The sequence below is a fragment of the Callospermophilus lateralis genome, chromosome 15, assembly GCF_048772815.1.
Source record: "Callospermophilus lateralis isolate mCalLat2 chromosome 15, mCalLat2.hap1, whole genome shotgun sequence".
NCBI lineage: Eukaryota > Metazoa > Chordata > Mammalia > Rodentia > Sciuridae > Callospermophilus > Callospermophilus lateralis.
In genome coordinates this window covers 65,052,154-65,070,739 of record NC_135319.1, presented here as the reverse complement: position 1 = coordinate 65,070,739, position 18,586 = coordinate 65,052,154, and the positions used below count along the sequence as shown (strand labels likewise).

The 18,586-nt window shown below is 54.3% G+C and overlaps 1 protein-coding gene across 2 annotated transcripts in view; it reads left to right on the top strand.

Moving 5' to 3' along the window:
• The window catches only part of Crtac1 (cartilage acidic protein 1), a 135,247-nt gene that overhangs the window by 76,805 nt on the left and 39,856 nt on the right, over window positions 1–18,586 (top strand). For both annotated transcript variants that reach the window (XM_076834589.1, XM_076834588.1), the window contains exons 3-4: window positions 6,269–6,465; window positions 17,612–17,748. In XM_076834589.1, the coding sequence (XP_076690704.1) occupies window positions 6,269–6,465; window positions 17,612–17,748 (334 nt within the window). The remainder of the gene's footprint in view (window positions 1–6,268; window positions 6,466–17,611; window positions 17,749–18,586) is intronic.

Here is an 18,586-nt window from a genome sequence, read left to right as displayed (position 1 = left end):
GGGGGGAGTAACGTGCACACAGGGAAGAAAGGAAATGAGGATGGCCACTTTTAGAGACCACCTGCCACATCCTTTTTACCACTTACTGAACTCAGTTGAAGGGTCCTGCTCCTGCTTATCTCTTGGCCTGAGAAATGGCCATCTGGTCCTCAAAGAGGCCACCTACAGAACTCCATGGTCATCTTGAGCAACTCTTCTTCACCTCTTTTTCCCCAAACGTTGTCTCTTGCCCCATGTTCTCCATCCCAAGCCCCAACGTCACCCTTGCAGTCAACCTTCACTCTTCCTGAAACACTTGTTTTAGGAAACAGATCATTTTCGAGTACTGACCCCAAATTAATTTTTACTAACCATATTCTAATTTTTTTTGGTTGGATCATTTAAAACTTATAAGGCTGACAATCCTTTCGGCCAGGGTTGGCAATCTTTGTCTACAGAGCTGGATGGTAAATGTTTTCAGCTGTTAGGCCTGACAGTCCCTGTACAACTCTGTTGTTTAGCAAAAGCAGCTACAGATGATTCGTCAGTGAGCACGTCCATGTTCCAATAAAACTTTATTCACAAAAACAGGCAACAGGCCATAGTTCTCTGATCCCTGATTTTAGACCAAGGGGTAAGTTTGCCTTTCCATTTAGTTTTATCTAATCACTAGATGTTTGACTTTCAGAAAGTTACTTTTCTTTGAAACTAACTTTTTCATCTATAAAATGAGGGTATTGAAGTGAGCACAAATAAAATATCCCCTAGATGTGAAAATTCAACATGTCTTTTAAAATCTTTAGAGGCCAAAGTAGTAACCAGATGAGATTGTTTCTCTGTGATAACACCTGGGTCCTGCCATACGCCGTAACTTTGGGTCTTTTGGGGTCTGCCCATCTGTCTCTGGGGGTCTACAGAGCCCTTCCCCATGCAGGTCTGTTTCTCTGTGGGTCTGTTTCTTTCTGTGTGTGTGTGTTTATCAGCTCACTGTCCCTCATTTCCAACTTCTGTATGCTGTGTGTCTCTCTCTTGCATTCTCTGGGTCTACACACATCCGTCTCTTCTCTCTGCCCTGCCTCTCTCCCTAACAGATATATATGTTTTCATTATTTTCCTTTTTTAATGAAAAAGATTATGTATTTATAATTTTCACAATCAATATCATATCATATATCTTCAAACCTTTTTTTGAAAAAAGTTTTGTTAATGTAAAATGAGACATCGCAGGTAAATTGTTTAGCACAATAGACGGTAGATCCTAGGTCCTCGGTGACTGCATCCTTCTATCTGACGTCCCCCCATGTGACTGCCTAAGTGACTTTTTCCACACGGGTCAGTGATTCTCAGCAGAACAAACACTGACCCTCTGCATCTGTCTACAGCGCGTGGCTCTCCTGTCTCACCCTTACCCAGGACCAACTCTGCACATACTCTTTGTATTGCCCTGTTTGTACGTGTGTTTTGGGAATTAGCAAAATCGGAGGGTCCAGGACCAAACAGGAGACCAGTGTCACAGTGCGCCTTGTGTTCAGCCACCAGAGACCTTCTCGTACCTTCCCCAGGCTCCTTCCCTCTTGAAGCCTATGGTTTACTGGGAAAAACAGTCAATAAATAAGTGAACAAATAATTATAGGGAACTGGATGCTGGGACTGGAATACCAGAGAAGGGCAAGATCTCTCTGAGGAGTTGCCTTTTAAGATGAGACCTAGGAGATGAGAGGGAGCCAGCGCGGGAACGAGCTAGGCATAGAGAGCCATCCTGCTGGAACGTCAGGGCTGAAAGGAGGCCCCGGGGCTTGGGGAGGCCGCCAAGGGGCAGCAGGCAAGGCCAGGCTCCCAGGAGCAGGGCAAGTCTGTGTTTCACACCAGCACAACGGAACCCACCAGATGGTTCCAGGCAGGAGGATGGCGTGATGTGACTTACGTGTTTAAAAGATGGCTCTGGCTACAGTGTGGGGGGAAACTAGAAACAGGGGGAAGGGGCTCCCCAGGGAGTAGGGGAGGAAAAAAGAGAATGAATTTGAGTTCTTGGGGGATGTAGAAACAACAAGATGAGCTGATAATGTGAAGCTGTGGAGGAGGTATGGAGGATTCCTGGCTTTAGGCGTCTGGCTTTAGCACCTGGGTGCCCCATTAGGGGAAGGAGAGAAGGAGCAATCAATAGTTCCATTTTGGACATGTTCCATCAGAGACGGCCGTGGGACCTGCAAGGGGAGATGTCAGGTGGACAGGTGGATATATGAGTCTGAGCTCGGGCTGGGCATCTGGGCTGGAGATATAAATTCAGGGGTTGTCAGTCATGGGAAGGGATATTATCGGCTAGTGAGAGGGGAGAGAGAGAAGAGGAGGAGGCCTAGGGCCAGGTCTGGGGATCCCAACGTTAAGAGGGTGGGGAGATGAGGAACCTGCAGTGGAGGAAAGGAGAGGACGCCAGAGGAGGTGAAAACCAGAAGAGGCGGCACCTGAGTCCCAGAGAGGAGAGGCGTTGCCAGGGGGAGGTGGGACACAGGCAGAGGGAGCAGACGCAGTCCCAGGCACTGCTGGGAGACCAAAGGCAAGAGGACCCAACGGGCCTCCCTAGCCGTGGCCCCGTGAGAGCCGGCGACAGGAGCAGGAGCAGAAGTTGAGGGTGGAAGGTGGACAGGGGCGGGCAGCGGCAGGTGAAGGTGGAGAGAGCAGTGAAGACAGTTCTTTGGGGGAGTTTGGTTGTAAAGGGGAATAAAGGAGTCTCCTGGAGGCTGAACCCCAGGGGCAGGGCAGAAGCACACAGTGTTTGGAAACTTGCAAAACAATCTCTGGAGAGCAGAGGAGGTGCCTCGGGTCTGTTGTGGCTTTTCTTTTTTTTTTCATGATGATGAGCAGGTATAGTTGTGTAACTCTTCACAGTTTACCAAGTGTTGTCACACACAGCTCGCGCTTAATCCTCACAGCCATCCTGTGAGGTAAGCAGCAGCCTGGAGATACAGATGCGCGGAAGCTCAGGATTGAATGACAAGCTCAAGGTCAGAGCTAGGAGCTGGCAGGGCCAGGGCCCATCCCGGGTTGCTGTTGGCCTGACCCCAGCTGGCTCGTCCTCGGCTATTAGAGGCCATAGCTGCTTATCAAGAGCATGGGACCTTGTCCCACTTCCTGGCCCATTTAACTGTGCTTCAAAGCCCCCTGGATTTCTCCAGTGCCCAACAATCTCCGGCAGGTGACAGAGAGAGGACATGTGTCACCCCAGGTAGCTCACATCCAGCTCCTCGGCTCCTCAGGGTGGAGACTGGTGCCACAGAGTGACTGTGGGCAAGTCACCTCACCTCTGTGCCTCAGTCCCCACGTCCTGGGATCGCCACCAGGATGAAGTGAGAGTGTGGTTCTGAAGTGCTGAGCACAGAGCTGGGCACGTGGGGACCACTGTGCCAGGGCCCCCAGAATGACGCTGATCCGCTCACTCACTCCTGCTCATGCTCACATCCGACGTTTGTGGAGCACCTTCTCCTGCAGCACGTGGTGCCAGGTTCAGCACAGGTAGGGCGCAGTCACCCCGCCCGCTGCCCGCTCAGAAGCATGTGTTTAATGAGGGAAGGGACACCGAATACAAACACCTCTGCCCTCACAGGAAAAAGCAAGGTGCAGAATCCTGTGGCTCTTCAGCGGAGAGGTCACAGCCAGCAGGGCAGGACAGGCATGGTGGGGGGCCAGGAGGGTGGGAGGATTCCCCGCAGCGGAGGGAGGGGGGAGCTTCAGCTGAGCAAAGACACAGGGGCTGCTGGAAAGGGCAGAGCGTCTTCAGGGCAGGGCGAGGAAGCAGACCGAGTGTCAGCTCCCTGGAGTAGGAGGGAGGGAACGGGCTGGTTTCCCTGGGAGAGGATTGTGAGAGGCTCTGGGCAGCAGGCCAGCCGGCCAGCCAAGGGCAGCCAGGTGGAGGGAAGGTCTGGCAACCCCGGGCACTGCCCCCGGACGTACATAGTGCTTGTTAAGAACCCCACTCAGGAGCCGTTGGGTGGGCTCCATGTCTGGGAGTACCTAGGGGTACAGGTGGGGGAAGAGGACCAGAGCATCAGACTGCCCAGGTCACCGTGGAGGCCTGGGGACACCTCATTGTGCAGGCCCAACGTAGATCATAGAATAATAAAATACATCAACGTAGAAACACTGTGGCCGAAACAGAATAGAAGGCCCAGAGGCACACCCCCACCGCTGCGCATGCCCATCCACTTTGTGACCCTCTCACAAGCCCAACTCTCTCATTTCACGTAGGAGGAACCCAGCTCTTAGAGAGGGGAACTGACCAGCCCAAAGTCTGCAGCCTCACCTCTGGCAGAGAGCCAGGATCCCTAAGAAGCAAAGGAGATCAAAGATGAGAAAGTGCTTTGTATACTGTAAAGTGCTATCGAAATGTGGGATTATCATCACCTCCGCCATTTGCGCGAAGTCCTCAGGTCATTTCTCAGAGTGGCTTCTTTGGGGGAAGCTGGCGGGAAAGATCAGGCCTGGGATTAGGGATGTTGGTTGGCATCACGGACCGCGGGGGCAGAACGTGGGATTTGGAGACGTCCTGGGAGGCCCGGTGCTGCCACTTGGAGTCTGTGCACCCTGGACAGCATCTGCCTGTCTTTCTTTCTCTCTGGGGTTGTGTGGGGCTCAAGCAGGACAAGCATGTAAGCTTTGAAGAAGGCCCAAGCGCTCTTGAGTGCCGGCACCTTCCCAGGTGCAGTAGCGATGGGGGAGCAGAGGCTCCGAGGCCTGCAGGGCCAGTGTTTAGCACTCCCAAGGCACTTCCTGTCCCGGGGGGCTGGAGCCAGCTGCTGACCCTGCTGGAACCCAAGCATCTGTCTCCCTGCCTCGGCAGAGTCCAAAGGTGGCGCGCGCCCTCAGACGCACTTTGTCAAGGTACTAAGGCGCGACCTTCCATCACCAGGCGCTGACTCAGCCCCCCAGGAGCCCCGTCTCTCCCTTCACACACCATGGGTGCCAGAAGGCGCCCAGCCAGCTGCTCAGCACCCCCAAACTCTGCAGGCTTCGGCATCGTGGTGACAAGAGAGAGGGCCAGTCTGGATCTGTTTCAGGAAGAGAGAAGCGATTTCCCCCAAAGATCTGGGAGGGCTGTCTGCCCTCCCCAGGGTTCTCAGCCGGCGGCTGGACCTATCTCGGGAGGGGCTGGTCTTCCAGGAGGTGGGAGGGAGTACTCCTGCTGGGCCTTCACCATCTCCAATGTCCAGGCCTTGGGAAGAAACCCACCATGGACATGTCCACCCTAGACCCCAGACACAGTGGAGCTCTGAGGCTCCACTCATTCACCCCACAAATATTTATTGAGCACCTATTGTGTGCCCAGTATTTGAGAACAAAAGGAACAGAGCTCTGTCCTCTGGGAGCTGACGTTCCAGCAAAGAGCCAGAGAGGGAAGAGATGAGCCAGCAGATGGAGAAGAGGTGGCAGCAACGGAGGGGAAGAGATCAGGGCAAGGGAAAAAGAGCCCAGGGCTGTGGTGGCTGTGGACTTGGAAGGCCTCACTGAGAAGGAGCAGTTGAGCAAGGACCCGGAGGTGGTGATGGAGGGAGCCAGTGTGGATATCTGGAGGAACAGCATCTCAGACAGAGGGAACAGCACTACAAGCCCTGAGGCAAGACAGGCCAGTTTCATCCTTGTCTTGAGTCCCTTAGGAAAAGAGATGGGACAGGTCTGCCTGGTAGCTTTAGAGGTGCTCTTGTTCTCCCACGGGAGATGTTAAGTTCGCATGACTATTTAAATGGTGGGACTTTCGTCAGGAGAGAGTTATTCCATCCTCAGAGTCGCAGTCTTCTATTCCTCCAGGGCTCATTCATGCCAGGTCTCTTGGAAGAGCAGGAAGGGCCTGGGCTCAAGTTCCAGCACCTGACACTCTGTGTTACCTTGGGAAAGGCACTCAACCTCTCTGAGCTTCAGTTTCCCTGATGAACCTCATCAGTTGCCTGGGTTAACAATACAGCCCCCACCCCATGCCACTCTCTTTTGACTGTTGTTAGACTTAAACTAATGAGGTCATCAATGTGAACATGCCTTTCACTTTGAAATGGTCTACATAAATGCAAGGGAATTTTTGTTTTCTTCAGTCGAACTTCTGGTAACAGGGTTGTCACTGCCCACTCCCCTCCTTCACCCCACTCCTTATACTGTGACCTACCTGGGTCTAGTTGACTCTCATCTTGACTGGGTCCTCTTTGATCCTCATCAAGGCTGGGATCCCTGGGAATCCCCTGGGGCTGAATTGCTTCCCAGGCCACCCAGCAGCTCTTCCCCAATGTCCCCTCCCACCCTCCTCCAGGTACAATGGCCCTAACCTGGTTCTGAAGTATGACCGGGCCCAGAAGCGGCTGGTGAACATTGCTGTAGATGAGCGCAGCTCACCCTACTATGCGCTGCGGGACCGTCAGGGGAACGCCATTGGGGTCACAGCCTGCGACATTGACGGGGATGGCCGCGAGGAGATCTACTTCCTCAACACCAATAATGCCTTCTCAGGTAAGCATGGGCCTCTGGCCTCTCCTCCCAACACCGATGGCAGGGGGGGGGGGGCCTGGGGACCCTGGCCCACCCTTAGGCGACCGTCGCTGGCTCTAGGCACAGTGCCCACTGCCCCTGGGACCTCCTGCGTCCAGCAGAGACCCCCAGTTGACCTCGTCTTCTCTCATAATGAAGTTTGGATCATCGTCTCCTGGACTCTGGACTGAGGTGGAGTGGCATGAATTGGCTGTGTGTCCTCGTCACCTCGTTCCCATGGCTACTCCCATGGGTGGCTTCTGCAGCCAGAACATGGTCCCTAGAGTCACCCTCCATGCCTCTTCTGGGGCCTTTCTCGGCTGCTTTTAAGTCCCCCCAGGGACCCCCCAGCTTTTAGCTCATGCATCTTCCAGAGATTCTTGCCCCTCACTCCCTGGGTGCCAGACAGAGGTGCTGGGTGACGGGGTGCTGGGGATACAACTCTGAGGAAGGCAGACCGTGAGTCTGTGGATCTTTTGCCAAAGCTTCTCAAACTGCAGTGTGCGTCGGAGTCACCCCGAGGTCTGGTGGGCTCTGGCTCTGCAGGCCAGGGGCACCTAGAGCCTGCGTTCTGATGCTCCCGGGCCTTAGCAGTGCCGCTGGTCCAGGGACCACACTCTGAGTAGCGATGATCTACACATTGAGGAACGCAGGAGGGAAATCAATGCCCAGGAGGCTGAACAACAGGCCAATGAATGCCAGTGCTTAAGGAGCACCTACTGGGTGCCAGGCCCCCACCTGCACACTCGACTGCTCTTATGTGAGCCCACAACAGCTCAGCCAGGAATGCGCCAGTCGTCCTACTGGAGAGTTGAGGAAAGGGGTGACCCACCTTGCCCACATCTTCACAGCCTGCAAGTCCTAGGATTCAAACCAAGATCTGACTCCAGATCCTCGCCTTCAGGCAAGACTCTGGCTCCCCTCAATCCTCTGTCCTCTGGGGCCAGAAGCGAGCCTGACCCGCAGTGGGCGCTCTATGCTTCTCAGGTTGGGGGCTGTGTTTTGGGGACTGAGGATCGAGGTAGATCCCCGTCCCCAAGTCTAGCATTTTCTCAGGTCCGCCCCTGTCCCACTAGAATACAGTCCACTCCTGTGGGGCCATACCATCTGTGGGGAAGCCCTAGCCATGGCCTCCCCCTGGGAGAGGCAGACTGGATGTGCTCTGGGCTCCTCCAGATGGCAGCAAGCACTTGGGTTGGCTCTGCTTGGGACCTTATGGTTCAGATCTGTGCGAGCACCGTCCCAGTTCCCCCACAACCTCCTGGAGGCTCTGCTGACCAGCAGTGCCCCCCCTTCGTGTCCCCCACTCCTGTTCTTCCCTGAGCCACAATGCTGCCCCTGCTGACTGCCAAGCCCGAGCCAGGATCTAGCCCCCGGTCGGCCGATGTGGAGCTCCGGGTTGCATGAATGGGAGGGGAAGAGGTTGGGGCCCGTGCCAGGGGCAGGGTGGGCGGAGCTGGCTGGCGGGCAGCCAGACTTGTGCAGCCCAGAAACAATGAGCCACAGCCCCGAGTGGTGTTTTATGGGTTTTCATCTCATATTGCCACCAAGTGATGCCTGAGAGACGGTAATTATCCCTACACAAATATCAGGGCATGATTACCCAGCTGGATTTACTGCCCTCTCTCCAACCAAGCCAAGATTGGATTAGGACACAATTAATTGATGGGCTGATCAACTCTTTAATGTGGGGCAAGGTCAGGCAGGGAGCAGCACCAAGAGGCGTCTACGGAAGGGGCAAGTCCCCAGGAAGGTTCTGGAAGGCCTGAAAGGAGGAACAGGGACAACCGTGGAAGGCTGTCCTAGGTGGCCTCAGCAGGCAGATGACAGAGGAAGGGACAGACTCACCCCTACTCAGTCAACACAGAGCCCAGGGTGTCTCTGTAGCAGCGACCCCTCCCACTCTTAGAGGTCTCCGCTGTGAATTCCAGAGCAGGGTTTCCCAGCCCGGCTGCCAGTTAGCATCTCCTGGGAGCTTTCGATGAACCCTGCTGAGCTGCCCCCCAGGCAACCCACCCCCAAGGCTGGAGATGGACCCAGTTATCAGGTTACAATGTTCCCAGCCAGTTCCCGCTTGTGGCCTAAGACAAGGGCCACTGCCTCAGACTCTGTCATTTTCATGCTCAGCCCAGCAAGGGCCCCATCCACCCATGAACGCTTTCACTTCATTGAGCACCTACTGTATGCCAGGCACTGTTCTAGGACACATCAGCGCAGGAACCACAAAAATCCCGTCCTGAAGTTCATGATCTCCCCCAACCCAGCCTCTTTCTCCTCTTAGGCCAATGGCTCAGCCCACCTGCTCTTGCTGGGCCCCATCCACCCATGAACGCTTTCACTTCATTGAGCACCTACTGTGTGCCAGGCACTGTTCTAGGACACATCAGCACAGGAACCACAAAAATCCCGTCCTGAAGTTCATGATCTCCCCCAACCCAGCCTTTTCTCTAAGTGTCTGACTCCCCTCTCCCAGCCCGTAGGACTCTAAGCTCCCTGAGGAGGAAGTTCCTGTACTGGTCATCTCGTGATCCCTGGTGGCCAAAACCAGACCTTGACCATCCTGAATTCTCAATTAAAATTGGATAAATAAGTCCCAGCAAGAGCAGGTGGGCTGAGCCGTTGGCCTAAGAGGAGGTTTGCGGGTAGAGGGACAGCAAGGGTGGGCAGGCCAGGTGGGGGCCCGGACGGCGGGTTTCCTGGGAGGGTGGCATAAGCCTTCAGAGGCTGGCGCTGGCCCCCAGGCCTAGGGCAAGGGTGACAGTGCCCAGCAGCCTCAGCCCCAGGCACACACCTCCTGGTGACCTTCTGTGGGTTTGAGGGAGGCCCGTGGGCTTGAGTTAATTTTTCAGTTGAGCGATTCCATTGATTCATCGATGGGGTGTTGGGTGGAGCCGGGCCGTTTGTGCCCGGTCAGCACTTCTTGGGTCCAGCTGGCACAGCAACCAGCCATGGCTACCTGGCCCACTGTGGGGGATCCCGAAAGCCACTCCGGGACCCCAGCCAGCCCAATCCCATCATGGCCTTCAGGGTGTTAGAGGAACCTACAGAAAGAGTTCTTCTCCCTTCCCTCAGCTGGCATTGGGGATGTCTGCATTGGAGTCCCTGGCAGAGGCCAAGACCCTGCAGCGTCCTGTGGGAATCTGTTCCTCAAACCTTGCACCTACACCTTCTTTACTGGGTGGCCTTGGGTGAGATGTGTGGCTTCTCTCAGCCTCAACTCTTCATGCGTAGGAAAGGAAAAAAAGCATAGCAACTTCATAAACTCAGCTCCCTCCAAGGGCTCCGTAGACTGTATTCAAGGTCATAAGCATCATCCAGCACCCCTCCTGGTGCGGCCTGGGGTCGCCTTTCGGATCCTCGCTCCAATCTTCTCTTCCTCACTACGTTTCCACCTGAAGCAGGAACACTTGCTGTTCCTCCTGCCTGAAATGCTTTTCCTGCTGATTTCCTCAAGGTTCAATCCTCAAATAAACCTCCCTGAACACTTTATCTAAAATCACACCTGGTCACTCCCTGCGCCCTCCAGTGGCTTAGATTTCCGTCTTGGTTTTGACCCCTGACTGAAGGTGCTCTATTCTTGTTTGGGGTCCGTCTCTCCTACTAGTATTCACTCCCGGGGGCGGGAGCAGGCGGAAACTCTGTCTTGTTCACTGTTGTCCTTCAGGACCCAAAGAAGTGCCTGTCACTTAGAAAACATTAAGTATACATTTTTGAATGGACAACTGGGATAATGAATGGAAATGGCTTCGTGGGACACCTAGGACTTCATGCGCACTAACAGTAGCTGTTATGATTCTGTGGCTCTGGGAAAGACAGAGCGTCTGAGAGTGTCCTTGGGGAGCACAGGGCTTCCTCCTGACCCACGGGGAGGAGCCTAGGGACAGAAAGGGGGCGGGCCCTGGTGTGCAGAAGGCACCACCCGGGTGGGTGCCAAGAGGGTTCAGCGGGATAAGAGCTAGAAAGTAGGTAGGGGAGGGGGAGGGGAGGAAGGACCTCAGCCCCGCGGAGGAAACACTCTTATCTCTTAATTGGCCTAGAAAAATATCAGGCAGGGCTTTCAGGCAGTGCCCTTCTGTGCCACCCAAGTGGGAGGGTAAACAGGGCAACAGGTGACCAGAAGCAGACGCCAGCACCTCCCTCCACCTCCAGGAACCCAGGAATCCCAAGCTCCTGGACAGAGCCATCCCCCTGAAGGTCCTGCTCTGGCCCACCCCACCCACCTTGCTCCGTGGCCCTGAGAATCCTGCACATGTGACTAGCCTGGGGTAGCAGGAGTGCGGGTAGTAACTCAGTGTGAAGCCCACCACTCAGTTTATTTTTACTTATTCAACTCAACAAAATGGGCATAAGAAAAGGTACTGTTAAAAAATAATTCATATGCTGCCTCCCTCCTCTCTCTACAAACAGTAGCAGGCCCTGCTCACACTCCAGCCCTTTGCATTTTCAATATATTTTGGGTATTATTGCATGGCAATCAATATACAGAAGGCTTTCTCATTCTTTTTATGGCTGTATAGTACTCCATTATATAGATTTGCCATTAATTTAATTGGTTTTCTATGGGTGAGCATTTAGATTGCTTGCAGTCACTTTGTCCTTACAAAGAATGCCACCAAATGAATAAGCCTGCACAATATGCCATTTCCCACATTTGCAGGTTTATTTGTAAAATAAATTCACAGAAACAGTGGCTGCGTCAAAGGAATACACACATGTAGTTTTGATAAATGTAGCAAATTGCTCTCCCTAGAGACAGTACTCATTACACTCCCATCAGCCATGTCCCTGAGCGAGTACTTTCCAACACTCACTAACACAAATGTTTTATCAATTTTTTTTGGATTTGCCAATCTGATAGGAAAAAATTGATTTCCAAGTGTAGTTTTAATTTTCATTTTTCTTAAATGAGTGAGGCTGAGAATATTTGTATATATTTGAAACTCCTGTCTGCTCATAGCCTCTGCCCATTTTTTTTCTATTGATTATTGGCTTTTTATTATTGATTTGGAACACCTCTTTATAAATTAGGGAAATTAGCCCTTCGTCTGGAATATAAGTTGCAGATAATTCTCCCTGTTTGTCATTTTTCTTTTGTCTTTGCTCATGGGTGGGTTTTGTAATGTAGAAAACTTTCATTTTTATGGATCTGAATTTATGACTCTTTTCTTTTATGGTTGCTGGGCTGTGTGTCATACCCAGAGAGGCTTCTGCAAGGGCTTTTGTAACCTCTTGGAGAGGAGAGGGGGAAGAGGAGAGAGGGGAGGAGAGGGGAAGAGGGGAGAGGGGAGGAGAGGGGAGGAGAGGAGAGGAGAGGGGAGGAGAAGGAGGTGTTAGTCACCGCACTACAGAGAGGAAAGGGGATTCAGATGGGCTGCACTTCTGGCCTCTTCTGCCTACGCAACAGATGAGCGGTCTGCTCTTGAGAGAAGCATCCCTGTCCAGCAGCCCCTTCAGCCAGGCCCGGTTCCAACTGCCCCCGAAAGCTCTGCGCCTCTCTGTTCAGTGTGATGCATGGGCCAGTGGCTCTGGAGTCAGCTGGAAACTCTTAGAAAAGCAGGCTCTAGGGCCCCACCCTGAGAGTCCGAGTCTCCACCCTCTTTTCCTAGGATTCTCTAGGCCCTAGGATGGATTCTAGTCTCCTGATCTCCCCACCAGGTTTCACTTGGATGCAAAGTCCTGGTTTTCAGCTGTCCCAGCAGGGCCCCGTTGTTTGGGGAGATGAGCTCAGGGTCGGCTAGGCTCCTTCCCCTTCCCCCTCATCACGCCTCCTCACACCCTGAGCCTCCTCACACCCTGCGGAAGCACACAGTGAGGAGCAGGGGCCCCAGAGACCAGGGCCTTGGCCCTACAAAGAATGAGATTCCTTGGGGGCTGGGGACTGCCCCCACCCGGACAAGCTGCCCCTGCTCTGTAACACTGGGGCAGGGGGCTTTGCAGTACTGGACCATGGTTCCAAGTTCAGCGTGGCTACTTACAGGAAGCTGAGCAACCTCAGGGCTAGTGAGTTGGCCCTGAGCCCACTTCATGTGACCTGAAGGCCAGCCGTCCTGGCAGACTGCGGAGGGCCCTAGAGGGGCTGATGGGGGCAGGCGCTGGCGGATTGCCTCTCCACCCAGGGGCAGAGGAAGGAAGGTGGGCTCAGGAATTATAAATAGGACCAGGGACACCTGAGTTTATTCTTTTTAGAAAATGTCCTTTGCCTGAAGTAGTTCTTTGTCCCCCTGGGACTGTCACCGCTCGGCTGGCTTTCCTTGGAGTGAGTCTTTGTAAAGCATTTTTAACTTGATGCCACAGTTGCCTCCTGAGGTGTGGCTCACGAGGATCTGCCCAGTCCAGCCCTGCTATCCCTTGGAGGAGGAGGAGGAGGAGGAGGAGGCGATGGACGTTGTTATTTACTGACCTTATCACAAGCATTGCTCTAAGCACTTTACGTGCTTTATCTAATTTAATGCTCATCACAACCTGGTGGCCATTCTCATTACCCATTTGATAGATAGGAAAAAGACAGTGCAGACTTGCCCCTTGAGCCTCGGTGGGCGTGGTCCCTGCCATGGAGTGAGGTTGGAGGCTGAGACCTCTGCCCTGCCACACACGCCTTCTCACTCTTCTTTGCCCCCCAGTTTCAGGTCACAGTCAGGTCACCTCCCTCGCAGCCCTGACGGGGCATAACGCCAGTGACCCTTAGGAAGAGCCCTGATGGCCCTGACTCCCGCTGCCAGAGGCTCCAAGCTGCCCCCTGGGGGCAAAGCTGGTGTGCAGGGGTGGGTGAAGGGGCAGTGAATGGAGGGCCGTTTGCCTGATGGACAGCGCTGTCCTGGACGCTCTGGTCTTCCTCAGGAAGCCCCTTCCCCTTTTTGAGGTGTGGGACAACTCCCCCTTCTCTGCCCCTCCTGCCTGTGCCCCAAACGAGGCTGCCGCTGGGGCTCAATGCCCGGCCTGGTCCTCTCCTCTTCCCACTCCAGCCCCGCTGCTCTGCAAGCTGTCGTCCCTCAAGACCAGTGACCTGTTGCATGTGCCTTATTGCCCTCCTGTGACCACCTCAAATGCAAACTGTCCAAAGCCAAGCCCCTCCCACCCCCACACCTCCACAGGCCTCAGCTGGCCCGGCATCCCTGCTGGAATCCCCACCGTGGATGCCCCAGGGTCACACCCGGCCAGCCCCTGCCCTTTCTGCCGTGGACTCCTGTACCCAGAGCTTCCTCCCCACTCCCAGGGCTGCCCCACAAATCAGGCTGGAGCGCCTACCCCAGTGGCCACCCCTACATTTTCTCCCAGGCCAGCCCATCCAACCCTCCTCCACCGCCAGTTTAATCTTTCTGCAAACACTGTCTCCCCATGACACCCCAGACCAGAAGCCACCTTGCCCCTTTGTCCTCAGCCAAGGAATTATGGGGTCCCCCTGCCCTGCATGTTTCTCCTCCTCCACCTGCACACACCCTTTCTCAGGACAAACCCAGGATCCCCCCAATACCTGTCTCTTGCCACCCTGCCTGGCCGAAGCTGTGAGCACAGTGCTCAGCATTGGCTCTGCACCCAGAGAGATCTGGCTTCCACTCTGTCTCCACCGCTCGCCAGCTCTGGGACCCTGGGCAATGGACTTAACCTCTCGAACCCTCAATTTCTCCATCGGTAAAACGGGATTAGAGGGTTTGGAGGAGATGAGGATTGTGAAAAAGGAAAGTGCTTTGCGCAGAGCCTGACCATACGAAGTGCCACGCACCCAGGAGTATGGCCCTCCAAGTCAGTTCGGCTGCCTCCTCCCTCAGAAAGCCTTCCCTGGTTACAGGGACCTCGTCCATCCTGATTTCATGGCGTGTTCAGGTATATCATGCAGTCCTGCCCTGCTGGTCTCTGTGGGATATTAGGCAAGTTGCCTTCTCCTGTATCTCAGACACTTCGTCTGTACAGTGGGCATGAAAACAGTACCTACCTCATGGGGTGAATGAGTGACTCTGTGTGATGTGCCTGCACACAGAAAGTGTTAACTAGTACCAGCTTTACCCCTGACCCGTGGCATTTCCTCTGCCCACCCTTCAGTGTCCAACAGACTAAGCACCCTGGGTCAGGGACAGACACAGTCCCTCCCTGCGGCCTCACACAGCACCTGGCAGTGCATGGTGAGAACCTGAGCCCCACCCACTGGGCCTTCCCACCCTGGGCACCTGTCAGCAACTGGAAGCGCCCCTGGACTCAGACCTTCCAAGCTCCTTGAATGTCAAGGCGTGGAATGGGAATTCCAAGACTTGCCTCTCCTGGGGCCTGTGGGCTATCCAGAAAGCCCACCCGGCCCCTGAATGCCCTCCTGTCTCTCCCAGGGATCCAAGAGAGTCCCCCTCTGCTGCTCCTAACAGCCTCTCCACTCCCCGAGCAGCTTGTCCCTGCCTTGGTGAGGGGCCCCAGGGCAGAGTACCACCACTACAAGGAGCCAGGAGGTGGGTGTGCACGCTGACACGGGCCAGGGGCTAGTGCTGGGTGTTTATTGCCTGTGCCATCGACCCGCACAGCTCGCTGTTGATCTGTCTTCCTGACACACCTAATTACCCAGGTTGCAGCTGCCAGCGCGTTTGCTCTTCCTAAATCACAGGCTCCCATCCCTCCTGTCGCCCAGGCCTCCGGGCCTCTGCCTGCAGAAGGGCTGCCATTGATTTTGCCGTTCCCATTTATGATCTACAAGACTCTGCATCGCTGTTGCACATTTTACCTTAATTAGTTTATTCTTCTGGGAGTCCCTGGTGAGCTCAGAGCCAGGAGGCTGGCAAGGGAGAGACGCTAAGAGCACATGGCACCCCAAATTCCTCTGGCCAACAAAGCCCAGAGCCTGCTCAGCCTCCTAGGACAGCAACATACTAAGATCGGTGCTGGTTCTATGGGGCACTAAATAGGTGGGCTTCCAAAGGGTTTCCATGGCCAATATGTTTGGAAAAGACAAGACTCAATAAAATTAAGAGGGTGATTTATTGCAGGAGTTTTCAAAGTTGTAGTAGATGGACGTCTGTTGAAAATATTTAGGAGTTTGGCAAGTGTGTAGTCTTTTCCAAACCCAAATGAACGTGGGATCCTTTCTCCAGGCAGCTGGCATGGACCAGGGTTCCACAAAGCACACTTTGGGAACTAGAGATGATGAGCCAGACAGAGGGGAACAGAGTATCCCCCGACCCCGGCCTATTTTTTCTTCTTGTCTAGCTGAGGCGGAAGCTTAATGGCTTCAGAAATTTCTCACACTGAATCCAGAGGTGCCCATCCAAGCTCTGCCAGCTCCAGCTGCCAGCAGCTGCTTCTTGGCCCAAGCTTTGGTGGAGTGTAACCAAGGCACTTCAGGAAGGGACCAAGCAGCTGAGGGGCCCTGGTTTGACAGAGACAGACAAGCGTTGCTTGTTGTTGGTGAAGGCTGGAGACCCAAAAACCTACAAGGGCCATCCTCAGAGGCTCCCAGGCATCTGGAAGCGAGGACAAGCTCTGCTCTGAGAACAGCTAAGATGACGGCAGCCCAGTTTCAAGCCCCTTCTCCACTGTCCTGAAGTCCAGAACACTCCGAAAGCCTCAAGCGCTGTTAATAAGTTTGTGGGAAATTCAATGGATAGTTAGCAAAACATAGCCCGAGCCGATGTGAACTCTTTATAAGCTTTATTTATCCCACTTAATGTGAATATTCATGTTTCACTGCAGAAATATTAATGTGTTTAATTATGGGGTGCCACCCCCAGTCTCTGCTGGGGTGTTATATAACCAATGGTATGCGCACCGCGTTATCTGTCTGAGATAAAAATCTAAATTTCTAGACACATTTGGGCCCCAGGGGTTTCTGTGAGGGGCCCTGGGCCTGCGGTGGTGTCAAGCTGCCACTGCCCGGCCTACAGGACCTGTGACCAGGGCTTCGTGTGTGTTTTCTCATGTGACGCCCACAGCGACAGTGTGCATGAGGCACAGCTCTTATCACGATTCTCAGATGAGGAAACCAGGGCCAGAGGATGAGGAACACACCAGTGCTTTAGTTTCCCTGCCGGCCTCCCTCCCCCGCCACACAGCGCTGGGCCGACCCGCACCTGTGGATCCCCAGAAACCTCCCCTACAATCACGCTGCAGACCCCGCTTGCTCCCCATGGGGAGGCCTTCCCTCCTCTGTGGACCAGGGCTCAGCCGTCCCTCCAGGCAGGCAGGGACGGGGTGGCCCTGTTCCAGGGGCCGGCTCCTCAGTGCCCAGCCAGCATCCCTAAGGCCAATTCCAGATCTCACCCACGACGCTCCAGGTCTGAGCAGCCCCTGGGCTCAGGAAGCCCCAAACAAAACCCTTCAGACCCTCTCAGTAAACTGGAATGTGGTTACCACTGCCTTTGTCTTCCACAGATAAGAAAACTGCGGCCTAGAGGTCCTTTGTCATCCCTGGGCTGAGCCACTCGAGGGACTGGGATCCGCTTCTCTCTCCTCAATGCCACACTCACACTCCGTCCCTCACTTTCCCACACCCACACATGCACATGTTTGCACGCCCATTCTCTCCTGCTACTCATTTGTTCTCTTACACACACTTGCACACTCTGACCCTGAGCACTCATTCACACTCACAAAGTCACTGACTCTCCAAACCCCTGCAGTGCACAGCTCTCATCTCTATAGGACTTCGGAGAGTAGCTCATCTATAAAATGGGGAAATCATTTCTATCTAATAGCAGCTACCATTTTGGGGGGTACCGTGCCAAACCTTTCCTGTGCAGCATCTCATTTATTCCTTGCAGTAAACTTGACTGTAGTTATTATTGTCGTCCTCATTTACAAACAAAAACTGGTCCCAAGCAACTTAACCAAAAATCTGGAACCTAGAAGTAGAATCGAGGCAGAAATGAGATTGCGCCTCGCTCTCATTTGCTCTAGACCCCAAGTTCATAACCGTTGTCCTGTCTCCCTCAGCCTAAGCCCACTACCTCTTCCAGGGCCAACCAGAGGGTCAGTTCACAATGAAAACACCTAAGCAGCCCAAATAGCACAGGCTCAGCTACTTGAGGTCTGTGTGCCACTAAGGACCACCACGGTCCCAGCCACCTTGTGGGAGGTCCCAGGAGACACACCCAGAGGCCAGAATCGGTACCTGGTCCATCTATCCAATCTGATCCTCCCTTCCTCCTCTCTCCAGGGGTGGCCACATACACAGACAAACTGTTCAAGTTCCGCAATAACCGGTGGGAAGACATCCTGAGTGACGAGGTCAATGTGGCCCGGGGTGTGGCCAGCCTGTTTGCCGGACGCTCTGTGGCCTGTGTGGACCGGAAGGTGAGTACAGGGGCACATGGGGGTCTGGGAAGACGCAGAAGCACACATTGATGTGACAGCCAGGAGAGGAGCCACCGGGTAGATGTCCTCTGACAGAATGGTGACAGAGCTGCCTTGCCCAGGCTGCACCGCCCTGGTAGCTCCCACAGGGTCTTACACGAGGCAGGTACTAAGTACTCACAGCCGAGACTTGCAGGGTGAGTCCTGACGTACCTTTCGCATCCTTTCTCCCATGGAGCCCTTCCAGCCACCTGTGTGGAAGCAGCCAGGTGTGTCATCGTTGTGTCCATTAGACTCTTGAGGCCCAACTTGCAGCAGTGACTTAACCTGGGGACTCAAAAGACATTAGTGGCACAGCTAGGACATGAAGCAAAAAACCTCCAGCTCTAATCCTCGTGCTCGTTCATCCATTGATTCATTCAGCCAATATGTGCAAGTGCCTCCCATGTGCCGGGCCTTGAGCCCTGGCCCCCTAGAAACATGTATGGAACTAAAGAAGGCACCACAGAGGGGCTCAGAGGCAGGCAGCTACGGGGCTGCCAGAATGTGCAGGCACTTGAGCTAATCAATAGCTCCATCAGCACCCTCTGCCCTGCTAGTGCCCCCTTCCCTAAAACACATGGAGAACTCTGGCGGAGCTGGGAGGGCAGGAACAGCTGCAGCCGTCTGCCCCATGTGGGGAGTAGCCGCCTGCCCAGGCTTGGGTCCCAGAAGACCTAGCCAGAGCTGGAGGCTTGCTGTGGAGGTGATTTATCCCTCCTGTCACCTGCTCCCCTGCCACCCACCTCCTTGTCTTTATAAACAGCCACCACTGAATAGGGTCCCAGCTGCTGCCCTG